Genomic DNA, 21,921 nt, shown 5'->3' on the forward strand with positions numbered 1-21,921 from the left:
TTGCAATTTTGTTTGTTCCACTGGGCACGTTTTTTCAATTCATGTGCCTTCTGTTTACAGGGCACTAGAAGTTAAAATAAAAAAATAGTACCACAATCACATCGGGAAAAGCAACGGGCGCTAATTAAGTTGAATCAGTCACTGCTTGGTCCCTGCTCCATGGATGGGAATGATGATATGGCCTCTAGTGACGAATTACGGGGCTCTAAAGTAGAGTACCATGCAAGCCAACAAATGGTAAGCCATGGGTGGGCTACAAGCCCTTTTCTAACAACAACATTTCGCTATTGATACACGTGCACTAGAGCATGCTGTTGCAGGCCCGACCCTAAACAGTTAAATTGCTGATTCCTAGCCAATTCACATCTTCCTTATTCCTACTAGTCTTTTGAAAGGTATTATGCCATTTTTAACTAACATTCAGGTTATGGTATTGCAACTAAACATTCAAGTTACAATACTGGAATTCATAAGGCTTCGGTCAAAAAAAAAAGGACAACTGCTCATCAATAACGTGAAAAACAAAACACACTCCTCTTTTCAAATGTGGTGGAGTTTATATACCTGTCCCCAGCCCAGATAATGTTCAGAAAGGACTGCATGGATACCGTTTCTTCTGTCACTGTAGATTTTGAGCAGTGTGTCCTCTCACACAATAAAATAATCCAAAACTTGCTATTATCTTTTGTGCTCTGTAAATCTAGGACGCAGCTAGTGGCAAATGCCTCTGCTTTTAGTTGCCACATGATGCAAGTGTACGCCAAGTAACACATTTACGGAAAAGCAGATGCGCCTTCGCCGTGAGCATTTATTTTTTAGGACTTCCAGGTTCCAGTGCCCTAGTTCCTCAGTAAACGCAAGTAAGCCTTTTAAGAAACCTTTAACAATCGAAGGTGGCAGGTACAATCAGTCTTCAAGTCACTGTCTGCCATTTTCATATAGCTGTGGCACACCATCTGACCATGTTCTGTTTCGTTGAACAAATCCTGTTGAAATGTCATAATAAATTTCAAAATCGTTCCATTCCTCGTTTTTACAAAACAAGAAAATTAGGTCAACTATAAGATTCAGTGTGGCTCACAAATACACAGAAAAAAACAATAAATAAATACTCGTCAAGATGCAGTCTGATCTCCAGAACACCAGGAGAGCCTCTGGCTGCAGCACAGTACTCAATTCGGATCTCAGTTTTGGTCTTTTTTAACGGCAGGAAATGATCTACTCGAAGCATGTCCATCAGGTCGAGCAACAGCAGCCACCCTGAGGAACCACAGTCTCTCACATCTGTCTGCTGGAACCTCCCACTGAACTCCAACCATCAAATACAAAAAATCCAAGCTTGGATAAAGCCTTGTGAAGTGCTCAGTTAAAAGTCCCAGGGTCGAGGTAAGGGTAACATAGGAAATCGCCGAGTTTGTTGCCCTCCCCATCGTAATGGAGCATACGGAAGCAAGCATCACAGAACAGGCATGGGTCTTCCGGTGCAAGGCTGTCCTCGTTTGTTACCCACCTGTAAGCAAAATATGGACCATTATTTTAACAGGATCACAACAAAAGCTTATATACTTTACTCACACAGTATTTCAAAGATTCACGGTAAGCAACATATAATGTGACAGAAACAAAAAGAGCACAGTAATGGTAGGAAAGTGGGGCAACACTCGATGGCAAATGGCAACAAGCATTTGCAATTCAATAGGTGTTGCATTTTCTTGAGTTAGAGCTATAGGCATTGTAAATTCATAACTGGACTTTTCTTGCCAAATAATTTGGTCAACCCTGCCTCATAATTTTGACTTTTCCTGCCATATAATTCCAGTGGCCCAGAATTTAACTAAAGCACTTCCATTTACCTTCTTCCTCTATCTTAAAACATATACAATCATCATATAAACCTTTAGCAGAAATAAACCTTTGGCATCAGAGTGTAATGCTCAAAACACCATAACAAAAATATCATTTGGGACGGACTGGAGGGTGAAAGTAAAGAGGAAGTCTGGAGTAAAGATGGAGAGGGCAGGTGACCTAGTAACAGTGTCATGAGCCTTGGAGTAAGAAAGGAAAATGTCTGACTTCAATTTCGGTAGGAAAATGCAGCAGTAATTTGAGTTGAGTGAGGTCCATAGGTCTCTGGGCCCCGGTGCCACTGCACCTGTTGCTCCATTGATAACTAAGCCTTAGGAGAGAAAGCAGATGGGGCGGAAAAAGAGAAGTGAAAGGAATACAACAGACAAAAGGAAAAAAGAGGAGGGGTCACAAAGAAATAAAATAAAGAAGAGAAACAAAGAACAAGAAAATGAAAACACAACTAAGAGAGGAAATAGAGCAAATGTGTGAGACAAAAGAAAAAAGGGAAGGGAGCCAGCGAATGAAAAATAATGAGGAAAAAGTAATTAAAAAAAAGTGTAAAAAGAAAGAGAAAATGAACATTAGAGAAAAAAAGAGAGATGGTGAGAGAAACAAGCAGCAGGAGAACCAGGACATGTATGTACTGACAATTCCCACAGACACAGAATGGGAAAACCACTTTGACATTTTGGGTCCTGACAAGTAACTTGTGGCTTCCACATGGAGATGGAAAAAAGAGGGATTTATAGTAAAACGTGAATTGACAGATAAAAATACAGAAAAGAAAAAGAGAGAAGAGGAAAAAATAGTGCAAGAACGAACGCCTGATGAAAAAAAAAAAAAGAGAGGCTGAAAAAAGGAATGAAATATGTTTTTGCAAGTTTGAAAGGGGGGGTAGCAAGACGAACAGGGAAATATAAAAAGGGGCAGGAGATAAAATAAACTGCTGACAGAAAGAGAAAAACTGTTAACATGTGGATTTTAAAAGCTGGAAAGAGAAAAGTGGGGGAGAAAGAAAAAAAACATTGAGAGTACACAGATCAAAGGAAAGAACGGAGTGAGATAGGTGAAACAGACCCTCCCAAATAAAGATGGCAGCTAAGAATAAATGTAATTGGCTCCCCCACGTCCTCAAACAGAAGTCAGAGTGTGGAGCATGCAGGGGGCACAGCAGAACAGCAGGAGGTGCATTAGCAGAGTTGTATGTGAACCCCAATACAGCAATATTGGGGTGCTTCAGATCAGGATTGGGTGTGTAGACAGAGCTGTGTCCCCGCCTAGTGGTGGAATAACAGAAAGGCAGCGGGTGAGGGATGGGAAATGGAGCGCCGTGTAATTCCTGGTAATGGGGCGCTGCAGGTTAGGGTTGAGGTGCACTGACAGTTGTATGTGGGCTGCTGTACTGGAATAGTAATGGGCACACAAGGTCAGAAGTAAGGTATGTTAATGGAGCCGTGAGTGGAACTAGTAATGGCGTGCCAGGGAAGCAGTGTGTAAGCCTGGAGGTGCCCTGGCGAAGCTGCGAGTGGGACCCAGTGTGGGAGTGGCATTGCCTCTGAGCCACAGAAGCGAGGAGTCCTGAAGGACATGTGTGTGAGCCTTACTACTGAGAAGAAACGTGCACTAAATGTTAGACTTGATGGATTCTGGCGGAGATGTGGTGGTAACCATCAACAGTAGCGTTGGATGTTAGACTTGAGGTGCACTGGCTGAGCTGTGTTTTGCTCTTTTGGGTTGAGTATTGGCTTGGCAGTGGGACTGAATATTAGAATTAAGTTGCTGTAATGGAACTGTATATGAGCGGGGTCACAGTATAGGAAAGGAAGTGACCTCGCTGTGGTAGAACTGAGGTGTACTGATGGAGCTACACCCCAGATCCCAGTACTGGAACAGCAGTGTGTACTGACTGTAATAACTGAGGTGCTCTGGCAGAGAGCATGTGTGGGGTTCTGGCACGGGCAGGGCTGAAGGTCTTGGAGTGTGTGAACTGAGGTGCACTGGTGGATCTGCAAGTGGGATACCAGTATGGAGCAGAAGTGGGCACTGTCTCGAAGGATTTCAGAGCCCTAGTAGAGCTGAGTGATGGGTCCTGGCAGTGGAACAGCAGTGGGCACTGAGTGCTTGAAAGGAGCTGCTTTGGCTGAGCTTTATGTGGGTAGCAGAGCAGAAAGAGCAGGGACGCCACACAAAGGTTTCCAAGGTGACATCAGGTTACATCTGGGGACGGGCCTCTGGATGGGGGAATGTTCGTGTATGCTTGTTGGGACAAAAGTGGAGGTACCATTTTAATTTTCAACGCAACTGAATTACTTAATTAGGAAAGGTCAGACATCTGACTAAGAAAACAGGAAATGTTAAGCAGTCTGTTTACTCCAAAGTTCATGTAAGTGATTTGGTGGTGTGCAGATAGCACTGCAAATTTTGTTGCAGACCCTGATGTAAGAAGCCCTGGGTGACTTGGCCATATGAAATTACAAGCCATCCTCCCTTGCTCTCAGCACCAGGGACCACAGGCAGGCAGACCAAGATAACAGCCTGGTTTATAGCCTTGTTGACAGCTAAGTTCAGAAACTGAGGTGTTCTGGCAGACAGCATGTGTGGGGTTTCTGGCACTGGCACGGCTGGCGGCTTGCAGTGTATGAACTGAAGCTGTGCATGAGGTCCCTGTACTGGAGCAGCAGAGTGAACTGTCTGCGAGAACTTAGGTGCTCTGGCAGACAGTGTGTGTGGTTGCTGGCACTGACACGGCTGAGGGCTTGGAGTGTGTGAAATGCGGTGCACTCATGGAGCTGCACCCGAGGTCCAACTACTGGAGCAGCAGAGTGTACTGACTGAAAGAACTGAGGTGCTCCAGCAGACAGCGTGTGTGGGGTTTTGGCACTGGCACAGCTAAGGGCTTGGAGTGTGGAAACTGAGGTGCACTGACGGACCTGCGCCCATGTTCCCAGTACTGGAGCAGCAGAGTGTACTGACTGCAAGAACTGAGGTGATCTGGCAGACTGAGTGTGTGGGGTTCCTGGCACTGGCACGGCTGAGGGCTTGGAGTGTGTGAGCTGAGGTGCATTGATGGAGCTGTGAGTGGGATTCCAGTATGGAGCAGAAGTCGGCACTTTCTCTAAGGATTATGGAGCCCTGGAAGAGCTGTGTGCCTAGGCTATAAGTAATTACAAGCGAACCTCAGCTCTTGCCCTCAGCACATAGGCAGGCAAACATGGTAAAGAAAACCCAAGCCAAGGAAGGGTGGGAGGCACAGCACCAAGACCGCCCTCATCGCCTGCACCGACGACATCAGGACCAGGCTCGACAAGGGTGAAACCGTTGCCCTCATCCTTCTAGACCTCTCCGCAGCCTTCGACACCGTATGCCACCAAACCCTTCCCACACGCCTCTTCAACGCCGGAATTCGCCACAAAGCCCTGGACTGGCTCACCTCCTTCCTCTCCTAAAGAACCCAAAGAGTTTGTCTCCCCCCTTTCCGGTCTAAAGCCACCAAGATCATATGCGGAGTCCCCCAGGGATCCTAACTCAGACCCACCCTCTTCAATATCTACATGGCTCCGCTTGTCAGCATCGTCCGACCCCACAGCCTCACCTTTGTTTCCTACGCCGACGACACCCAGCTCATCCTCTTCCTCACGAGGAACCCCTCAACTGCCAAGAACAACCTCCACACCGGACTTCTCGCCATTGCTAATTGGATGACAGCTAGCCACCTCAAGTTGAACTCAGAAAAAAACGAGATCATCATCTTCGGACCCAACAAGTCTGCATGGAACTACTCATGGTGGCTGGCCACCCTGGGACCACCCCCGACAAACACCACCCACGCATGCAACCTCGGCTTCATACTAGACTCTTCTCTCTCCATGACCCAGCAAGTCAATGCCATATCATCCTCTTGCTTCAGCACCCTCTGTATGCTCCGCAAGACCTTCAGGTGGATTCCCATAAAAGAAGAACAGTCACTCACGCCTTCGTCAGCAGCAGATTGGACTATGGCAACGCCCTTTACGCGGGAACTACAGCCAAGCTCCAGTGAAAACTCCAGCGCATCCAGAACACCTCAGCACGTCTCATGCTCAACCTCCCTCGCCACAAACACATCGGCGCCCACCTGAGAACCCTACACTAGCTACCCATCAACAAAAGGATTGTCTTCAAAATACTAATCCACGCTCACAAAGCCCTCCACGACACCGGACCGGCCTACCTTTAACGACTGACTCAACTTCCACATCCCGACACGACAGCTCCGCTCCGCCGACCTCGCCCTTGCAACAGTCCCTCGCATCCAACTCACCACGTCCGGCGGCAAGTGTTTCTCCCACCTCGCCGCCAAAACCCGGAACTCCCTCCCCACCAACCTACGCAAGACCCGGGACCTCCTGTCCTTCAGAAAGCACCTCAAGACATGGCTCTTCGAGCAGTAGCACTCCCCCCCCCCCCTTTCTCAGTGCCTTGAGATCCTACCAGGTGAGTAGCGCTCAACAAATTTATTGATTGATTGATTGAGGCAGGCAGCTGAGAGGTAGGGCAGAGAGACCACAAAGACCAAATGTGACCAAGATAACAGTCTGATTTATAGCCTTGTTTACAGCTATGCTCAGAAGAAGGATGCTCTGCAAATGAAAAGGGAAGCTTCCCTGGACAGGAGCAGGAAACAAAGTAAAAAGAAAAGTCACCTACAGACCAAATAAACAGGACAAAGTGTAATTATACAGTAGTTGGTCCCTGCTCCCACACAGAAGGAGGGAGAAAGAGGCATGACTGACCACTAGCAAGCAAGGATTTTTAAACAACACTGAAACTAACACATAAAATAGCTGGAAGTATGCAGAAGAAGTATACTTAAAAGTATTTTCTTGTCAAACTGAAAAAAAAGTAAAATAGTTGACATAATATAGCCGATTCAATGCGCCACTGCCGTCATGAGCGTGAGCACCAGGGAGAGACTCAAAAGGAAAAAGAAGTTTGCTTGAAACTAAAGTTATCAGCAAAAGTGCAACTATCCATGTAACTGTGTCGATGGGCAAGGAGGTAATAAAACCGCCCCAAGGAGGGACAAACGTAAAGCATTTACCGATGAAGACAAAGGAGTTTTCAAAGGCAATTGATAGTGATGGGCGTGCGGTGGGCGTGGTTAAAAGTCCATATACAAACCAACACGTCGAAAAAGCAGCCCTTGCATGCTGCTATGCTCGATCTAAAAAACTTGAGGGAGCCTGCTCTGATTGTTCATGTATCTGTGAACCTCTACAGAGAAGGCATTCCTACCTAGAGTTGAGGATATACAGAATGTTAACAATTGATAGACAACTAAGTTTATAAATGTATGGTAAGATGGAGGGTTGGGGTAAGAGAGAAGTGGATTTTTCTGTTTGGTTTTACTAGGCACCTGTTGACTACAGATGATGGCAGCCTTGTGAAAGAAGGGATACCATCTTGAGCAGCATATACAAATACACCACTCAAACATCATGGAAACCACACACAACACGTACATACAGAAAACTTCATGTTTGTCACTCAAATGATTAAAGTAAGGGGCAACAATTATGGGGAATAGACAAACATTTAAACAGAAAGAGCTAGTAATTTTTTTGTCAGGTAAAAAGCATTTGCCCCGTGGCTATCAATTCGCTGACACCACCATCAGTCACAGCATTGCCTGAATGAGGGGAGGTACACAACGACTTTACATTAGCGCCCGCAGCGAAGACCTGAATAACTGCAAGGCCGCGCTGAGCACCAAGATGGCAGACGCTGCAACAGGAGATTGAGCGGCAGCTCAGCTGGGCCCATCAAGACTCATGGGTCTGGGTAAATCCTGTCCAGGGCCTTCAGCGACACCCCTGACTGGGCCAATAAGCCTTTGTGCTGGCTGCTGCAGACCCATCTCCTAGACTGACACCACTTCCCAAGGGTCCCATGGCATGAAGGATGCTGGCCTTGGGTCCATTGCCGCGACCAGAGAAAATGGTAGGTGCGTGGCACCACCAGGGATTCCTCCTGTCAGCCAAGGGAAGGGAGGCAGAGAGGAACCCCACCCCCTCTCACTTGTTATTTCCTCTGCCTCTGGCCAGATCCCCATCAGACTCGTGGGTCTGGGTGATTCTTGCCCAGGGCCTTCAGCCCAGCCCATGACTGGGCCAAGAAGCCTTTGTGCTACCCACCACGGGCCCATCTCTTGGACTGACACTGTTTCATCGTGGACCTGTGGCATGAGGGGAGCCGACCTCAGGACCCCCGCCACGACTGGAGGTGTGCTGCACCAACAGGGACTCCTCCTGCCAGCTGGGGGGAGGGGAAAAGGAGGAGAGGCAGGGGACTGGGAAGAGCCCCTAACCCCCTAATTTACCATCATTCCTGCCACCTCTGGCCCGATCCCAATTGTTAGAAATGGGGTCTCTACTTGGTAGTGGTTTGCACCCAGTCCATGTAGGGGCCCTCACTCTAGTCAGGGTAAGGGAGCCACACAGCTAAGATGATCCCTGCTCAACCCCTTGGCAGCTTAGCACGAGCAGTCAGGCTCATCTCAGAGGCAATATGTTAAGTATTTGTGCACACAGGGAGTAACATAGTGAAAACACTACAAATGAACACCACACCAGTATAGAAAAATAGCCATGATTTATCTAAGTAAAAGCAAGACCAAATCCAACATACACAAGCAAAGATATTATTTTTTAAAAGATTAAATCCCAATAAAGGGCTTTGAAACACAAAAGCTCCAACTGGGGCTATGATGATGTTGATGGAGTTGTTCCCAACAGTCCGACGCTACTCGCGAGGGAGAGTGGCACCAGTCACAGAGTCGCACGCATCCCCCAGTACAGTACCTTTGAAACAATGAAACAAAGATGTTGCATGGAGTCGGGGAAGTGAGGCGTCGCTGGAGTTGGTGCAACGTGGGTTCCTTACTGCCACTGGGGAGGTGAGGTTTGGGTTCCTTACTGCGAGGCAGGGGAGCTGAGACGTGGGTTCCTTACTACGAGGCAGGGGAGCTGAGGCATTGGTTCCTTACGGTTGCAGAGGAGGTGATGCAGAGTTAATTCCTCATGATCTGGCAGTGTCGAGGAATCCATTGGATCAATGGATGGGGCGATCTCTCAGCGTCAAGGTCACACAACTGGGCCAAAGGTGCCACAGCGGTGTAGGGTTTCACAGACATCAGTGACACGGCACTCAGGCCTCTCGGGGTCACGGTCACACAACAGGGCCACAGGTGCTACAGCGGATTAGGGTTTCACGGAAGTCAGAGACACAGCACTCGGGACTCATTTAGTTGCGGGACTTCAAAGGTGCAGCAGTAGCGTTGGGCCTGAGGGGTCAGTTGCGGTCTTTGCACTCCTGTGGGGACCATGGCTTCGGTACAGGCAGTGGTGTGGAGTTGGTCAGTGGGGCTGATTCTGGAGTTGTCCGGCGTCGATGTGTCTGGATCTTCTTGTTTTCACCAGAACTCACTTCCAAGGGACCAGGAACTGGATTTCACACCACTCGGCAAGTCAGGGCTCTGAGCAAGGAAGCACAGGTGCTGACAGATGAAGTATTTTATGTCCCTGAGACATCTAACAGGATGCAAGCTCAGTTCAAGCCCTTGGAGAACCTTGGAAAGCAGGATGTAGAAAGCAAAGTCTAGGCCTTTCACTCCCAGGGCAGAAGTAGCAGCAGCAGGCCAGCATAGTAAAGCAACAGGCAGAGTCGCAGGTCCTCATCAAGCATCCAGCTCTTCTCCCTGGCAGAATATCCTTAACCAAGAAGTGTTCTGAAATTGTGGGGTCAGCAGTCCAATACTTATACTCATTTCTGCCTCTGAAGTAGACAAACTTCAAAGGAATGTCCTTGTAGTGCACAAGACCCTGCCGCTCGCTGTCCTGGCTCCAGACACACACCAGGGGGTTGGAGACTGCTTTGTGTAAGGACAGACACAGCCCTATTCAGGTGCAATCGTTTGTTCCTCCCTCCACTCTAGCCCAGAAAGACCCATCAGGATATGCAGGACACACCTCAGCTCCCTTTGTGTTACTGTCTACAGTGAATTCACAAACAGCCTAAGGGCCTGATTACAACTTTGGCGGAGGGGGTTAATCCGTCCCAAATGTGACGGATATCCCGCCCACCGTATTACGAGTCCATTATATCCTATGGAACTCGTAATACGGTGGGCGGGATATCCGTCACATTTGGGATGGATTAACCCCTCCACCAAAGTTGTAATCAGGCCCTAACTATCAGTTTAACCCAGACGTGCATTCAGCAGCCAGGCAGAGGCACAAAACGGTTAAGCAAGAAAATGTCCACTTGCTAAAAGTGGCATTTTCAAACTTGCAATCTAAAAACCAACTTTACCAAAAGATGTACTTTTAAATTGTGAGTTCAGAGACCCCAAATGCCGTATTTGCATTTGCTCCCAATGGGAAATTAAACTTAAAGGCTATTTTAAGGCAATTCCCATGTTATCTTATGGAGAGATGGTCCTTGCAATAGTGAAAACTGAATTTAGCAGTACTTTACTACCAGGATACGTAAAACACACTAGTATATGTCTTACCTGTTAAATACACTGCACCGTGCCCATGGGGCTACCTTGGGCCTACATTAGGGGGTGACCTACAAATAGTAAAAGGGAATGTTTGGGCCTGGCAAGTGGGTGCACTTGCCAGGTCGACATGGCAGTTTAAAACTGCACACACAGACACTGCAGTGGCAGGTGTCTGAGACATGCTTACAGGGCTACTCATGTGGGTGGAACTATTAGTGCTGCAGGTCCAGTAGCAGCATTTGATTTACGTGCCCTGGGTACTTTTGGTGCACTTTACTAGGGACTTGCTAGTAAATCAAATATGCCAATTATGGATAAACCAATTACCAATCCAATTTAGACAGAGAGCACTTGCACGTTACCACTGGTCAGAAGTGGTAAAGTGCCTAGAGTCTTAAAGCCAGCAAAAACGTTCAACACAGGATCATGACAGGAGGTCAGAAGCCAAAAATACAGTGGAAACCATGCCAAGAACTGACAAGGTTAACACCAATCAAGCCGTGTGGACGCCGCGAAGCAGAGACTAAACTCCCCCCCAGCCCACCAAACCAGGACGGGGGGGGTCCAGTCCTTCCGAGACTAGAACTGCGCCAACCATCAACCCCTGAGGGCCTGGCATAGTGGAGTTCCACATACCCATACCTTGTTCACCGCCTGCACTGGGCTCTGACCCGACTCCCCCGGAGGGGCACAGGTCAACAATGGGCTACCCTCCTAGGAGCTTCGGATCAGTACATTTTCTGCACTCAACATGAGACGTGCCTTTCCTGCATAATCTGCAAGGGCACTTAGTCCCCTCACAATATGCAACCACCGTAATCATCCACACAAGACCCTAGGAGCTTAGCAGGACTGTGGCAGTTACTTGGGTCCCGGAAAAGAACAATGCACCTTTATCCCACTGGCTGGGACATACGCTCCTGGAGGACAGAGCCTGGGAGGTACCCTCCCCATCCCTTCCAGTGCACAGCATCACTCTGGGGATCCGGAAGGCCCCGTGAAGGACTGTTATAACTACCCGCAGCCATACTACTGGTTGCCCGCTTTTATGCTAATGGCTCCAGACTCCCCCCCATGTCCACTGCCAGTGACATGCTTGCCAAACCCACCGGGCTTACAGGTGAAAAGCAAACCACTTACACACGGCATGGATCGCCCAGGCAAAGCAGAAGATGGGGAAGGCCTGGTGACAAGGTCCTTCTTAGAGGCTTTTTTCACATCTCTCTGAGACTACCTGCAAGCAGTGAAAAAATACCTCTCCGCTGACCTACGTTGGTGAGACGTAATTTGGAAGAGGTGGGCGATAGGGTCTCTGCTATAGAAGATCAAGAGTTTGGATGAGATGACAAGGTCGAGTGGCTACAACAAGAGGTTCTGTACTCACCAGAAAAAGCGTTACCAAAGATAACAAACTTGTTCTTCTGATGCATACAACTACCTGTGGATTCCTCACCTTATGAAGAGTCCCAAAGCAGTACCACACTCGGAGGTGGGTGCCTGACCGGTCACACCAAGAAATCCTGCAACACAGAACGTGTAAAATGGCCGTCCCTCCTTACTTCTGAATCCAAGCAATAATGCTTCGTGAAAGTGTGGAGGGAAGCCCAAGTTGCTGCTTTACAAATATCCACCACTGGTACACCTCTAGCCAAGGCCGAAATGGCAGACTTAGCTCAGGTGGAATGGGCTCTAATACCCTCAGGAGGAACCTTCTTTGCCAGTGAATAACAGATCTTTATGCAAAGAATGACCCACCTAGATATGGTTCTCTTGTGGACAGCTTTGCCCTTTATCTTGTCCACATATCCAACGAAGAGTTGGTCATCAACACAAAAGTCTTTTGTCCTTTCAATATAAAAACTCAGAGCTCTTCTCGGGTCTTTGCGATGAAGTCTTTCTCAACTCAAATAACATCCACCAATTCTGGAGGGAGAGAAAAAGAACTGATTGCCCGTTCAATCTCCAAGCATGTAGGTGCAGGCTCTGTAGGTGTAGGTGTAGAACCTGCCCCAGCGACTGCAAGAGGAGGTCTGCCCTGTGAGTGAGACGGAGCGGAGGGCACAATGAGAGTTGGAGAAGGTCTGAGTATCACACCCTTCTCGGCCAAATCGGAGCTATTAAAATGACTTGGGCCTGGTCTTGGCGAATCTTCCTCAGAACACGAGGAATCAAGGGTATGGGGGCAAACGCGTAAAGTAACTGGCCGCACCAAGACATCTGAAACGCGTCCCCTAATGCTCCTTGCACAGGATACTGGTGGCTGCAGAATGACGGGCAGTGCACGTTCTCCCAAGTAGCAAACAGGTCTATCTGTGGAAAACCCCACATCCAGAAGATGTGAAGAACCAGGTCTGGATAGAGACACCACTCGTGATTGGCCAAGAAATGCCGACTGAGACTCTCCGCACGTGCGTTGAGAACTCCAGCTAGATGGTTTGCTACTATGCAAATCTGATGGTCCTGAGCCCAGGACCAGAGCAGCAGAGCCTCTATGCAGAGAAGGTACGACCCTACTCCTCCCTGCTTGTTGATGTATCACATTGCGGTAGTGTTGTCCGTCAAGACCTGAAATGACTGACCGCGAAGGGACGGGAGGAAGGCCTTGAGAGCCAGACATACCGCCTGCAATTCTAACAGACTGATGTGAAACATCTGTTCCACTGGAGACCAATGACCTTTGACCTTCAGGTACCCCACTTGAGCTCCCCACCCTAGAGTGGAAGCATCCGTTATGACCATGGCCACTGGAGGTGGTAGACAAAACGGCCTTCCTTGGGAAAGGTTGCCGTCCACAGCCCACCATCGTAGATCCGTTGCAGCGTCTCTGGAGATCATTATTGACTCTTTGAGATCCCCTTTGTGTTGAAACCACTGCTTGCGGAGGCACCATTGGAGAGCCTTCATGTGTTAACGTGCATGAGTGACCAACAGAACGCAAGAAGCGAACAAACCGAGCAGACGTAGGACCTTGAGGACTGGAACAACCGCTCCATTTTGAAACATTGGAATCAACGCCAGTTCAATGTTGTATCCTGTTGTATCCTCTACTGCCCCTATGAACAGGAGTCGTTGAGAGGGCTCCAGGTGAAACTTGGGCATGTTTACCATAAAGCCCAGGTTGAACAACAACTGTGTTGTCATTTGCAGGTGATGCAGCACAAGCTCTGGGGACTTGGCTTTTATCAGCCAATCATCCAGGTAAGGAAATACAGATACTCTCCTTCCATCTGAGGTCTGCTGCAACCACCGCCATCACCTTCGTGAAGACTTGAGGTGCGGAAGTAAGACCAAAAGGAAGGATCGCAAACTGGTAGTGTTGCGACCCTACCACAAACCGGAGATACTTCCTGTGTGACTTCAGAATGGGGATATAAAAATAAGCATCCTGCAAGTCAACACACACCATCCAATCTTCCTTGTTCAACGCCAGAAGCACCTGCGCTAGAGTCAGCATTTTGCATTTCTTCTGCTTGAGGAACCAATTCAAAATCCTCAGGTCCAGGATAGGTCTCAATCGACCATCCTTCTTGGGAATCAGGAAATATTTCGAATAGAATCCCTGACCCCTTTCCTGCTCTGGAACCAACTCCACTGCACCTTTTGATAAAAGGACTTAAACCTCCTGCTGCAGCAACAGGAGATGATCTTAAGAACAAAATGAATGACGGTGAGGGATGGGAGGGGGAAACTCCTGAAAATGAATGGCATAACCTTTCCCTACAATACATAGTACCCAAGAGTCCGATGTGACTAACTCCCACTTGTGGAGAAAATGAAATATCCTGCCCCCTACGGGAGAAGAATGATTTCAGATGGATGGAAAACTAGGGCTGCTTCCTTGTTGTACTCCCCCAGAGGAAGAGGATGAGGCAGAGTGCTGCTGGGTGGCTTCTCGTGTCCTAACCCTCCCCCACTCTCTAAAAGATCTATAGAGAGGGTTGGCAGGTTGTTGAGTGCTGGACTGAGGCCTTCCACGATAAGTGGATCCATGGCCAAACCCCCTAAGTCTCCGAAAGGATCTGAAGGGAGTAGATGCAGAAGCCTGTAGCCCCATAGTTCTCGCAGTGGCCCTGCTGTCTTTGAAATGTTCTAAAGCAGAGTCCGCCTTGGACCCAAACAACTTATCGCCTTCAAACAGGAGGTCCAATAAAGTTGCTTGGATGTCTGTTGAAAACCCAGAAGACCTTAGCCACGCATGTCTACCGGTGGCCAACGAAGTACCCATTGCCCTGGGTACGGAGTCCGCTGTATCCAGACCAGACTGGATGATCTGCTTAGCCACTGCTTGGGTATCCAAAAGGAGCTCATCAAACTGCCCCTGCATATCCTGAGGCAAGTTATGCACCAGAGCTCTAGCCGTGTCCATCAGAGCATGAACATATATACCCAGCAAACAGGTAGCATTGATTGATTTTAGTGCCATACTACAAGAGGAGAAAGTCTTCTTGGCTGCTTGTTCCATTTTCTTGGGCTCCCTGTCTGATGGAGTAACAGGAAGCCAGGTGCAGAACGAGCAGAACAAGAAGCCTTGACCACCAAGCTCTCAGGAGTCGGATGTTGGGATAAAAATCTGGGATCCCCAGGATCCAACACAAGTAAAAAGTGAGTCGGAGGACTCACCGGGGACTCAACCACCTCTATCAGTGATGGCACCTGAGAAGCTTGAGGACTCTGAGGTTGGGGAGTAACAGTCGGACTGACCTCCCACGTCGTAGTCTCGAAGAAGACCGAGATCGAGAATGATCTCTAGAAGAACGGTGTCGAGAATCATGCCGGCGCTGCTGCTTTTGTGATCTCGACGACTTATGAGATGAAGAGTCCCTTGTCTTGGACCTCCGATGACTCTTGTGTCCTCTCTTCGCTTTTGCTAAGAAAAGCTTAGCCTCTCTTTCTTTTAACACCTTTGGATTCATCCTTTGGCAAGACACGCACCCTTCCAAGTTGTTGTCTGAACTCAGACACTACAAACAGTCTTCATGAGGGTCTGTGACTGACATACTACCCCGCACTCACGACAAGTTTTAAAACCTGATTTCTTAGGCAGAGACATTGTAACAAGTACAATAAGACATCTTCGAAACAGTAGCTGTTCAAGAGCTAGGAAAAAAACGTTAGCGTCGAAGGCATGGAAAAAAGGGAACTGACGTCAGCACGCCGGCGAGGACCTCTTATTGTCACAATGATGTCAGACGGAGTCACGTGTGGAGCCGTGCAATTGTGACGTCCTCGTCAACGTGAAGAGCTGGGAAGAAAGTTTCTGTCTAATGCTGGCGCACTGGGAGAATTCATAAGGTGAGGAGTCCACAGGTAGTTGTATCAATCAGAATGACCTTCCCCACTTACTTGAAACTCCTATGCTTGCTACCTGCTCCAGATTCCCCAACAGCCCATCTCCCCTCACCGTCCATCTGAAATACCGCTGCTGTCCCCAGTTCACCTTAAACAAGACTGACTACAATGCCCACTAGTTCCACATACTTTCAGAAGGAATAGGAGGAGGGGGTTCGTTTTTGGGGTTTCTATCGTTCACATTGTTTGCTTGACTTAACGATGTAGCCCACCCCAGGGTCTTAAACATCAGCCGTGTACACCTTCCTCCTTAGTGACAATACGCTGCTGGCGCCTCGGGGTTGTAGGCTTATAGCTGTGTACCCTCCTACTTGCTTTGTGACTCTCTTAATAAAAAAAAATTGATCCTTAAAAAAGAAACAAAGGAAACATATCTTGAAAAAAGAGAGAGGTATACTACACAATATAGTACAGCACTGTTTGCTATCAGTAACTGCTGCAGCAAACATTTCCTAGAGGCAATGGTAACTCATATTGTTTCCGAATTGTGCTATATAAACAGGTCCCAACCACTGATCATCAATAAACATAGCAATCTTCATAGGGGCATGTTTCCTTTTTATGAAACAGTTTTAAAAATCCTTAAACATCTAAATGCATATATGAACTTGTCAATATAATTGATGGGAGGCTTTTCATAATGAAAATGACTTCCAAAGATAAAACATCCCAATTAACACTTCCCAAAGTGCCTGTGCCCAAAATATACTGAAGGGCCATGTGAAAGGGGTGAAGGGCATAAAGTTAGGTGTTTCAATAAGAGTATTAAAGGTTAGGGGTTGGGTTCAGGGTTAAATGTATACATTAAAGAGTTAAAGGTTAAGGGTACAGAGATCTAGAACATGGGTTAGGGATTAAGGGTATAGGGTTAAGAGGTTTGCATATAAGGTATAGAGTACAGCGGTATGAAGTTCTGGTTGACAGGTTAAGGGTACACTGTTAAAAAGTACATTTTAAGGGGTTAAGCAATGAGGTTAAACCTATAGGGTACAATGATTAGGGCTAAGACGTTAAAGCTACAGAGTTAAGGATTAGGACACAGGTAAAATAGCTTAATGAAATGGATTTAAGCGTCATGGCTTTAGGGTATAGGGTATACGGTTAAGGGGTTGGGTTATAGGGTTAAGGGAGTATGATGTAGAGGTTATGAGAAAGGGATAACAAGTTGGGGTTAACGGTCTAGGTTAAGGATTTGTTTAGAGTTAGGGGTAGGGTTAAGCATTTGGGAGATAGTGTAATGAGGTACAGGGATTAAGGTTTTAGGACTATAGGTATATGGTTAAGGGACATTGGTTTAGTTACAGGGTTATGGTTGAGGGTAAAACAGTTAAGAATGCAGGGCTAACGGTTTGTTGTTATAAGGTTAAGGGGTTAGGGTAAATAAATCTAATTAACAGGGTACAACCATTCAAAACAACTGGGTTTAAACTCCATATAAAGTGGAAATACCTGGCTATGTACATCTTGCAAACAAAGCATTTTCTGGTCAATATCCAGGGTTTCTTGGTGACCAAGGGATACATGTTCCGGTCCAGGCAGTCATCCTTATGAATAAGCCTTGCAAGAAGAAAAGAACCAAGGACATTACTTTTGTTTGCTCCTAAGATTCACTAACAAACCAACTACAAGATATGTACTGGAAAGACGATATTAGGTCATGTTTTAGAGGGTGAAAGTTACAATAAAATTTGAAACCCCCCCCGTCTTGTTCTTGCGGCACATGAGTGTTGAAATGGCTGTAGAGGTCAGAAGGCAGATGTACACATTAAGTAGAATCTAAGCATTGACTCTTTAGGGATATGCAACATGTGGAGCTTTTGTACCTATATCATCACTGTCCTTCTGGCTGCTCGGCCGAACAACAGTGGAGTGGGCATTTTAGGCAGCCCTCCCTCCCCAACTAGGGCCTGAGAGCTGCTGGACAAGAGAAGAAACCCAACAGTACCCACAAGGGCAATGCATGGCTGACCCCAGGCGAGCTCTTCTCTAAGAGTTTGACTAACAGCTCTGGCCAACTGCGTACAAGCCATGAATCCTAGAGTGCACATGTTGATGCCTGGTGAAGGCACAAACAGAAGACAGACTGCAGTATCGCACTCGTCTGTTAACACAGAACATTTTTACTGGAAAGCAGAAGGTGCTGTCTTTGTATTTCCAGTTAGCGAATCTGTGGTAATTTCAAATCTTTAAACCTGTTTGTAACCCAGGATATTTATTTCAAGATTGAAAAAACACTTTATGAATCAAACAAGATGTCTTTAAATTGTACAAATGTAAGGGGAAGTTTTGGCAGACATTTTTAGATCCCTTTACAAAGCCAACAAGGAAGCAAGGAAGCATGTGCACAAATAGACTGTGACCATAATCCAATGGCTCTTCTGCCTGAAACTCACAGTCATATAAATAAGATCAGGCAAAAAAGTCCTTGAATGTGATCTGTAAGTTTAAATGAAACACAAGAGCTTTATTGCGGGAACAAGGAGTTCAACCAGATTTAGTGTTGAGGAATGTTGTCAAACTAGCTAAGCGAGAACTCACAATTATAGTGACTGATCAAGCAGCCTATAAAACGATGAGATAAAGCTCACTAATGTATATAGAACCATGGTATGTCCACAACACAAGCAAGCAGCACAGTATGATAGCAACTGTAACAAATAAAAGAGGGAGCCGTTAGTCATGCTGGCACCATTCTTGCAGGACCAAAAGTGTGGTGGCGATGGTATGAGCTGAGCAGCTCATTTCACTTTCACTGCTTTGGTGCTTGGACGCCTGTCTCAGGCAAAACGATTTTCTGGCCCTCCCCTCCCTGGGATGAGCAGGGGGGTGGAGAAGGCTCACTAGACACCAAGGATTTGTAGTAGGGACATAAATGGGTGGGGGCAGCCTACCCAGGCATCGGGCCTAGCCCCCACCCTTCTAAGATTACCCCCAGGAGTCTTTCTGCCCTCCGTTGGGGGCAGATTTGAGGTGTTTTCCTCCAACATGTACCCCACTGGACCACTAGGGGGTGGAGCGGCACCGTTGCAATGGGCTAGTGCCCCTCAGGCCCGAAAGTCTTTCTGCCCCTCTTGGGGATAGAGACTGGCAGTTGCTACCTCCAATCTCCCCTGGGGGGGGCAGAAAGCCCACTATACCCCAAGGATTTTTAATAGGGGCATGAATTGGTGGAGGCGGCGGCCCACCCAGACATTGGATCTAGACCCCACCCTCTAAAGTAACCCCCAGAAAGTCCACTAGCCACCAGAGTTTTTTCCATACCATATAAAGAAGGGGTTTGAGGGTGTTCACTAACAATCTGTCCCAGAGGGTCCGAAAAACTGTTGTGCCCTCTGTGGACTCGGGGCAAGATGGCTGAGCTGCCATACCCCTTTTTATTTTTAGGATTATATTTCCCCTGATGTCTAGTGGTCTTTCTGTCCCCTGAAGGAAAATTTGGGGTAAACCCCCCTCAATCCACCTTTTCTGGGGTCAGGGCAAGGCATGATGACGAGGTGAGCTGCCCCATCCTCTTTGCGTTTATTTTTGGGAATACTTGTCTCCTGGTGTCTCGTGGCCTTTCTGTAACCCGGAATAAGATTTTAAGTAAACACCCTTCATCCACCCCAGGGGGCAGAAAGACTGTTGATGCAGGGCAAAAAAAAAAAAAAAAGATGAAAGGGGCGGGTCACACAGGAATCACAGCTTCCTCCCACGCCAGAATAGGTGCATCATTCTTTCTGCCTTCTGTCCCTGCCATTTCCCTAGGCTGGTTGAGGGAGTTTACCCAAAATCTTCCTACAGGGCACAGAAATGCATCGCGCCATGCTCCCACCCCAGAATAGGTGCATCAGTCTTCCTGAAACTAAACTTGCATTTCAGTGACATAAACTTCTGGAAACCACAGGAATCCACAAAATGCCTACCACTCTGACATCCCCCACGTGTCCCGATAAAAAAATTACCCCACTTGTGTTGCCGGGCCTAGAGTCTGTAATACAAATATGTCCCTTAACACAATGTGGAGAAATCGGCAATTAGGGCAGTTCCTGTGTTTGGATCCAGGCTTGGGGGCCACACGGGGAAACCTACCAAACCAAGACATTTCTGAAAACTAGACACCCGGGAAAGTCCAGGGTGGTGTGCCTTGTGTGCAAATCTCAAACTTTGACTAAAATCACACGTTTTTCTTGCAATTCTGTGACTAAAATGTCTGGAAATCTCAGGGAACCACAAAATTCCTACTACGCAGCGTTCTCCCACTTTCACGATAAAAATGCTACCCCACTTGTGTGGCTGGGCCTCATACCCCCAAAAGGCACAAATCAAACCAGGGTCAATGAGAGTTGTTCCATGAGACTCCCGTTGACCTTGGTTTGATATGTACTTGTCGCGGGCACTACAGTCAGCCACACATGTGGAGTAGCATTTTTATCGGGACAAGTGGTTGAACCCTGGGTGGAAGGAACTTTGTGGATTACTGCCCTCTGAATCACCTCCTGGTATGGGTACACACAAATTCAAAGATGTACAAATAACCACTGCTTCTAAACTCCATATCCAATGTCTATTTCAGAAATACATACTCTCACTTGATACCCAATTTTCACTCTATATTTTACATATGAATTGCTTTGTACTCGGTGCAGAATGAAAAACCATTGTAAGATGCAGTTCAGATATTGGCTCTAGCTACCTCGGGTTCTTGAAAAACCTACAAACACTACACATCTCTGCATCCATAAGGGTCTAGTAAACATAATGGTATATTGCTTTTGTAAATCAGCCATCCATTGTGACAAGAAGTTATACATGAAAACGTTGTTACAAATCAACTTTTTTTCCTACTAATTTCAATCTTTTTATTTCAAGTGAGTTTCTTTGTTAAAACCTTGAGAGCTCTACAGAAATGACACCTTGGTGAACCCACAATTTTGTCTACTTTTGAAATGTCTATAGCTTTCAGGGATCACCCAAGGGTTTTACCCGGATTCCACCACATACTGGAAGAAGGCTGAAAGCATAAAAATTAGGAAAATTGGTCTACTTCTTTGAAAAATGCCAAAACTGTGGTACAAAACAGGTTTTCTGATTCAGCTCTGCATGTTCTTGAAAGCCGAGAAGATAATGACTTGAGCACAGTAAAACATTAGTTAATGGAATTTTTTGCAGAAAAACTGTCACATTTTTGTGGAGCACTTTTTCCTATTCTTCCCAACCGCCCCTCCCCCGCACAAACTTTAGTTGTATTCTGCATATTTTCTCAGTCCCCACCAGGGGTATCTAAAACCCCTGAGAACCTTTAGAATCACCAGAATGCTGGAAGAAAAGGCTGAAAGTTTGGTGTGGATATCTTATGTGGAACAAACGTTAAGGAGGCCTAAGTGTGAACAACCCCAATTAGCCAAAAAAGGGCTTAGCATTTTAGGGAGAAAAGGCCTAGCAGTGAAAGGGTTAGGCAACACTGCCAAGGATTGATTATACAAATGTTGTTTGAATTGTTATGAATGAGCAGTTAAAATGAATTGCCCTATATTAAACTGTTCACTGATAGCTTAAATTTGATATTTTGAGGAGAAATAGATGCTAAAGCTAAGATACTGTTGGAGAGTAAAATTCTTATGTATACTTAATGGGGACTATGAGTGCAGTGAAAGATTAGGGTATCTGAGAGGATAAAGTGTTAAATATATTTGCTTTATAGTTTTCACATTACCACGGCTTTTGCTGGCACCCCCTTGTAATCACTGGAAATATCTGAAGGCAATGTACTTTCACAGCAGCGCAAGCACACGTTTTTTTCTGTCTCAAGGATACTTTTCTTATTTTTACTTGTATTCTTCTAAATTGTCTTACATATCTTCTTGAGTATTCATGTGAATTATTGCGCTTGTGTCAGAGGGTGAACGCAGGAATGAGTCAGTGTTTGGATGAATGCATGCGTGCAAACATGGGTATGATGACTTAAGTGCTTAAACTGATCTATGGCACACAAGACACTTCCCTTCATAAGCTAGCACTACTGGCATTGCCAATGCTTGTAGCGGATGAAGCCACACCAATGTCCATACCTGCATGAGCATTGCATAGTCCTTCTATGGCATTACAGCAGAACAAAAGCATTTGGGGATAAAGCCTGCTACATCTAAACATACGGTAAGGGACAAATTTTACCCTGACACCCAACCCTAGTTTGGAACAGG

At 46.7% G+C, this 21,921-nt stretch overlaps 1 protein-coding gene across 1 annotated transcript in view; it reads right to left on the bottom strand.

Moving 5' to 3' along the window:
• Nucleotides 1–537: 537 nt before the first annotated feature.
• Nucleotides 538–21,921, bottom strand: part of SNAPC3 (small nuclear RNA activating complex polypeptide 3) — a 130,613-nt gene continuing 109,229 nt past the window's right edge. Inside the window, exons 8-9 of the mRNA XM_069238771.1 lie at nt 17,189–17,296; nt 538–1,510 (exon numbers count right to left, since the gene is read on the bottom strand). Coding sequence (XP_069094872.1) covers nt 1,363–1,510; nt 17,189–17,296 — 256 coding nt within the window. The 3' untranslated portion in view covers nt 538–1,362. The remainder of the gene's footprint in view (nt 1,511–17,188; nt 17,297–21,921) is intronic.

The sequence above is a fragment of the Pleurodeles waltl genome, chromosome 1_2 (assembly GCF_031143425.1).
Source record: "Pleurodeles waltl isolate 20211129_DDA chromosome 1_2, aPleWal1.hap1.20221129, whole genome shotgun sequence".
Lineage (NCBI taxonomy): Eukaryota > Metazoa > Chordata > Amphibia > Caudata > Salamandridae > Pleurodeles > Pleurodeles waltl.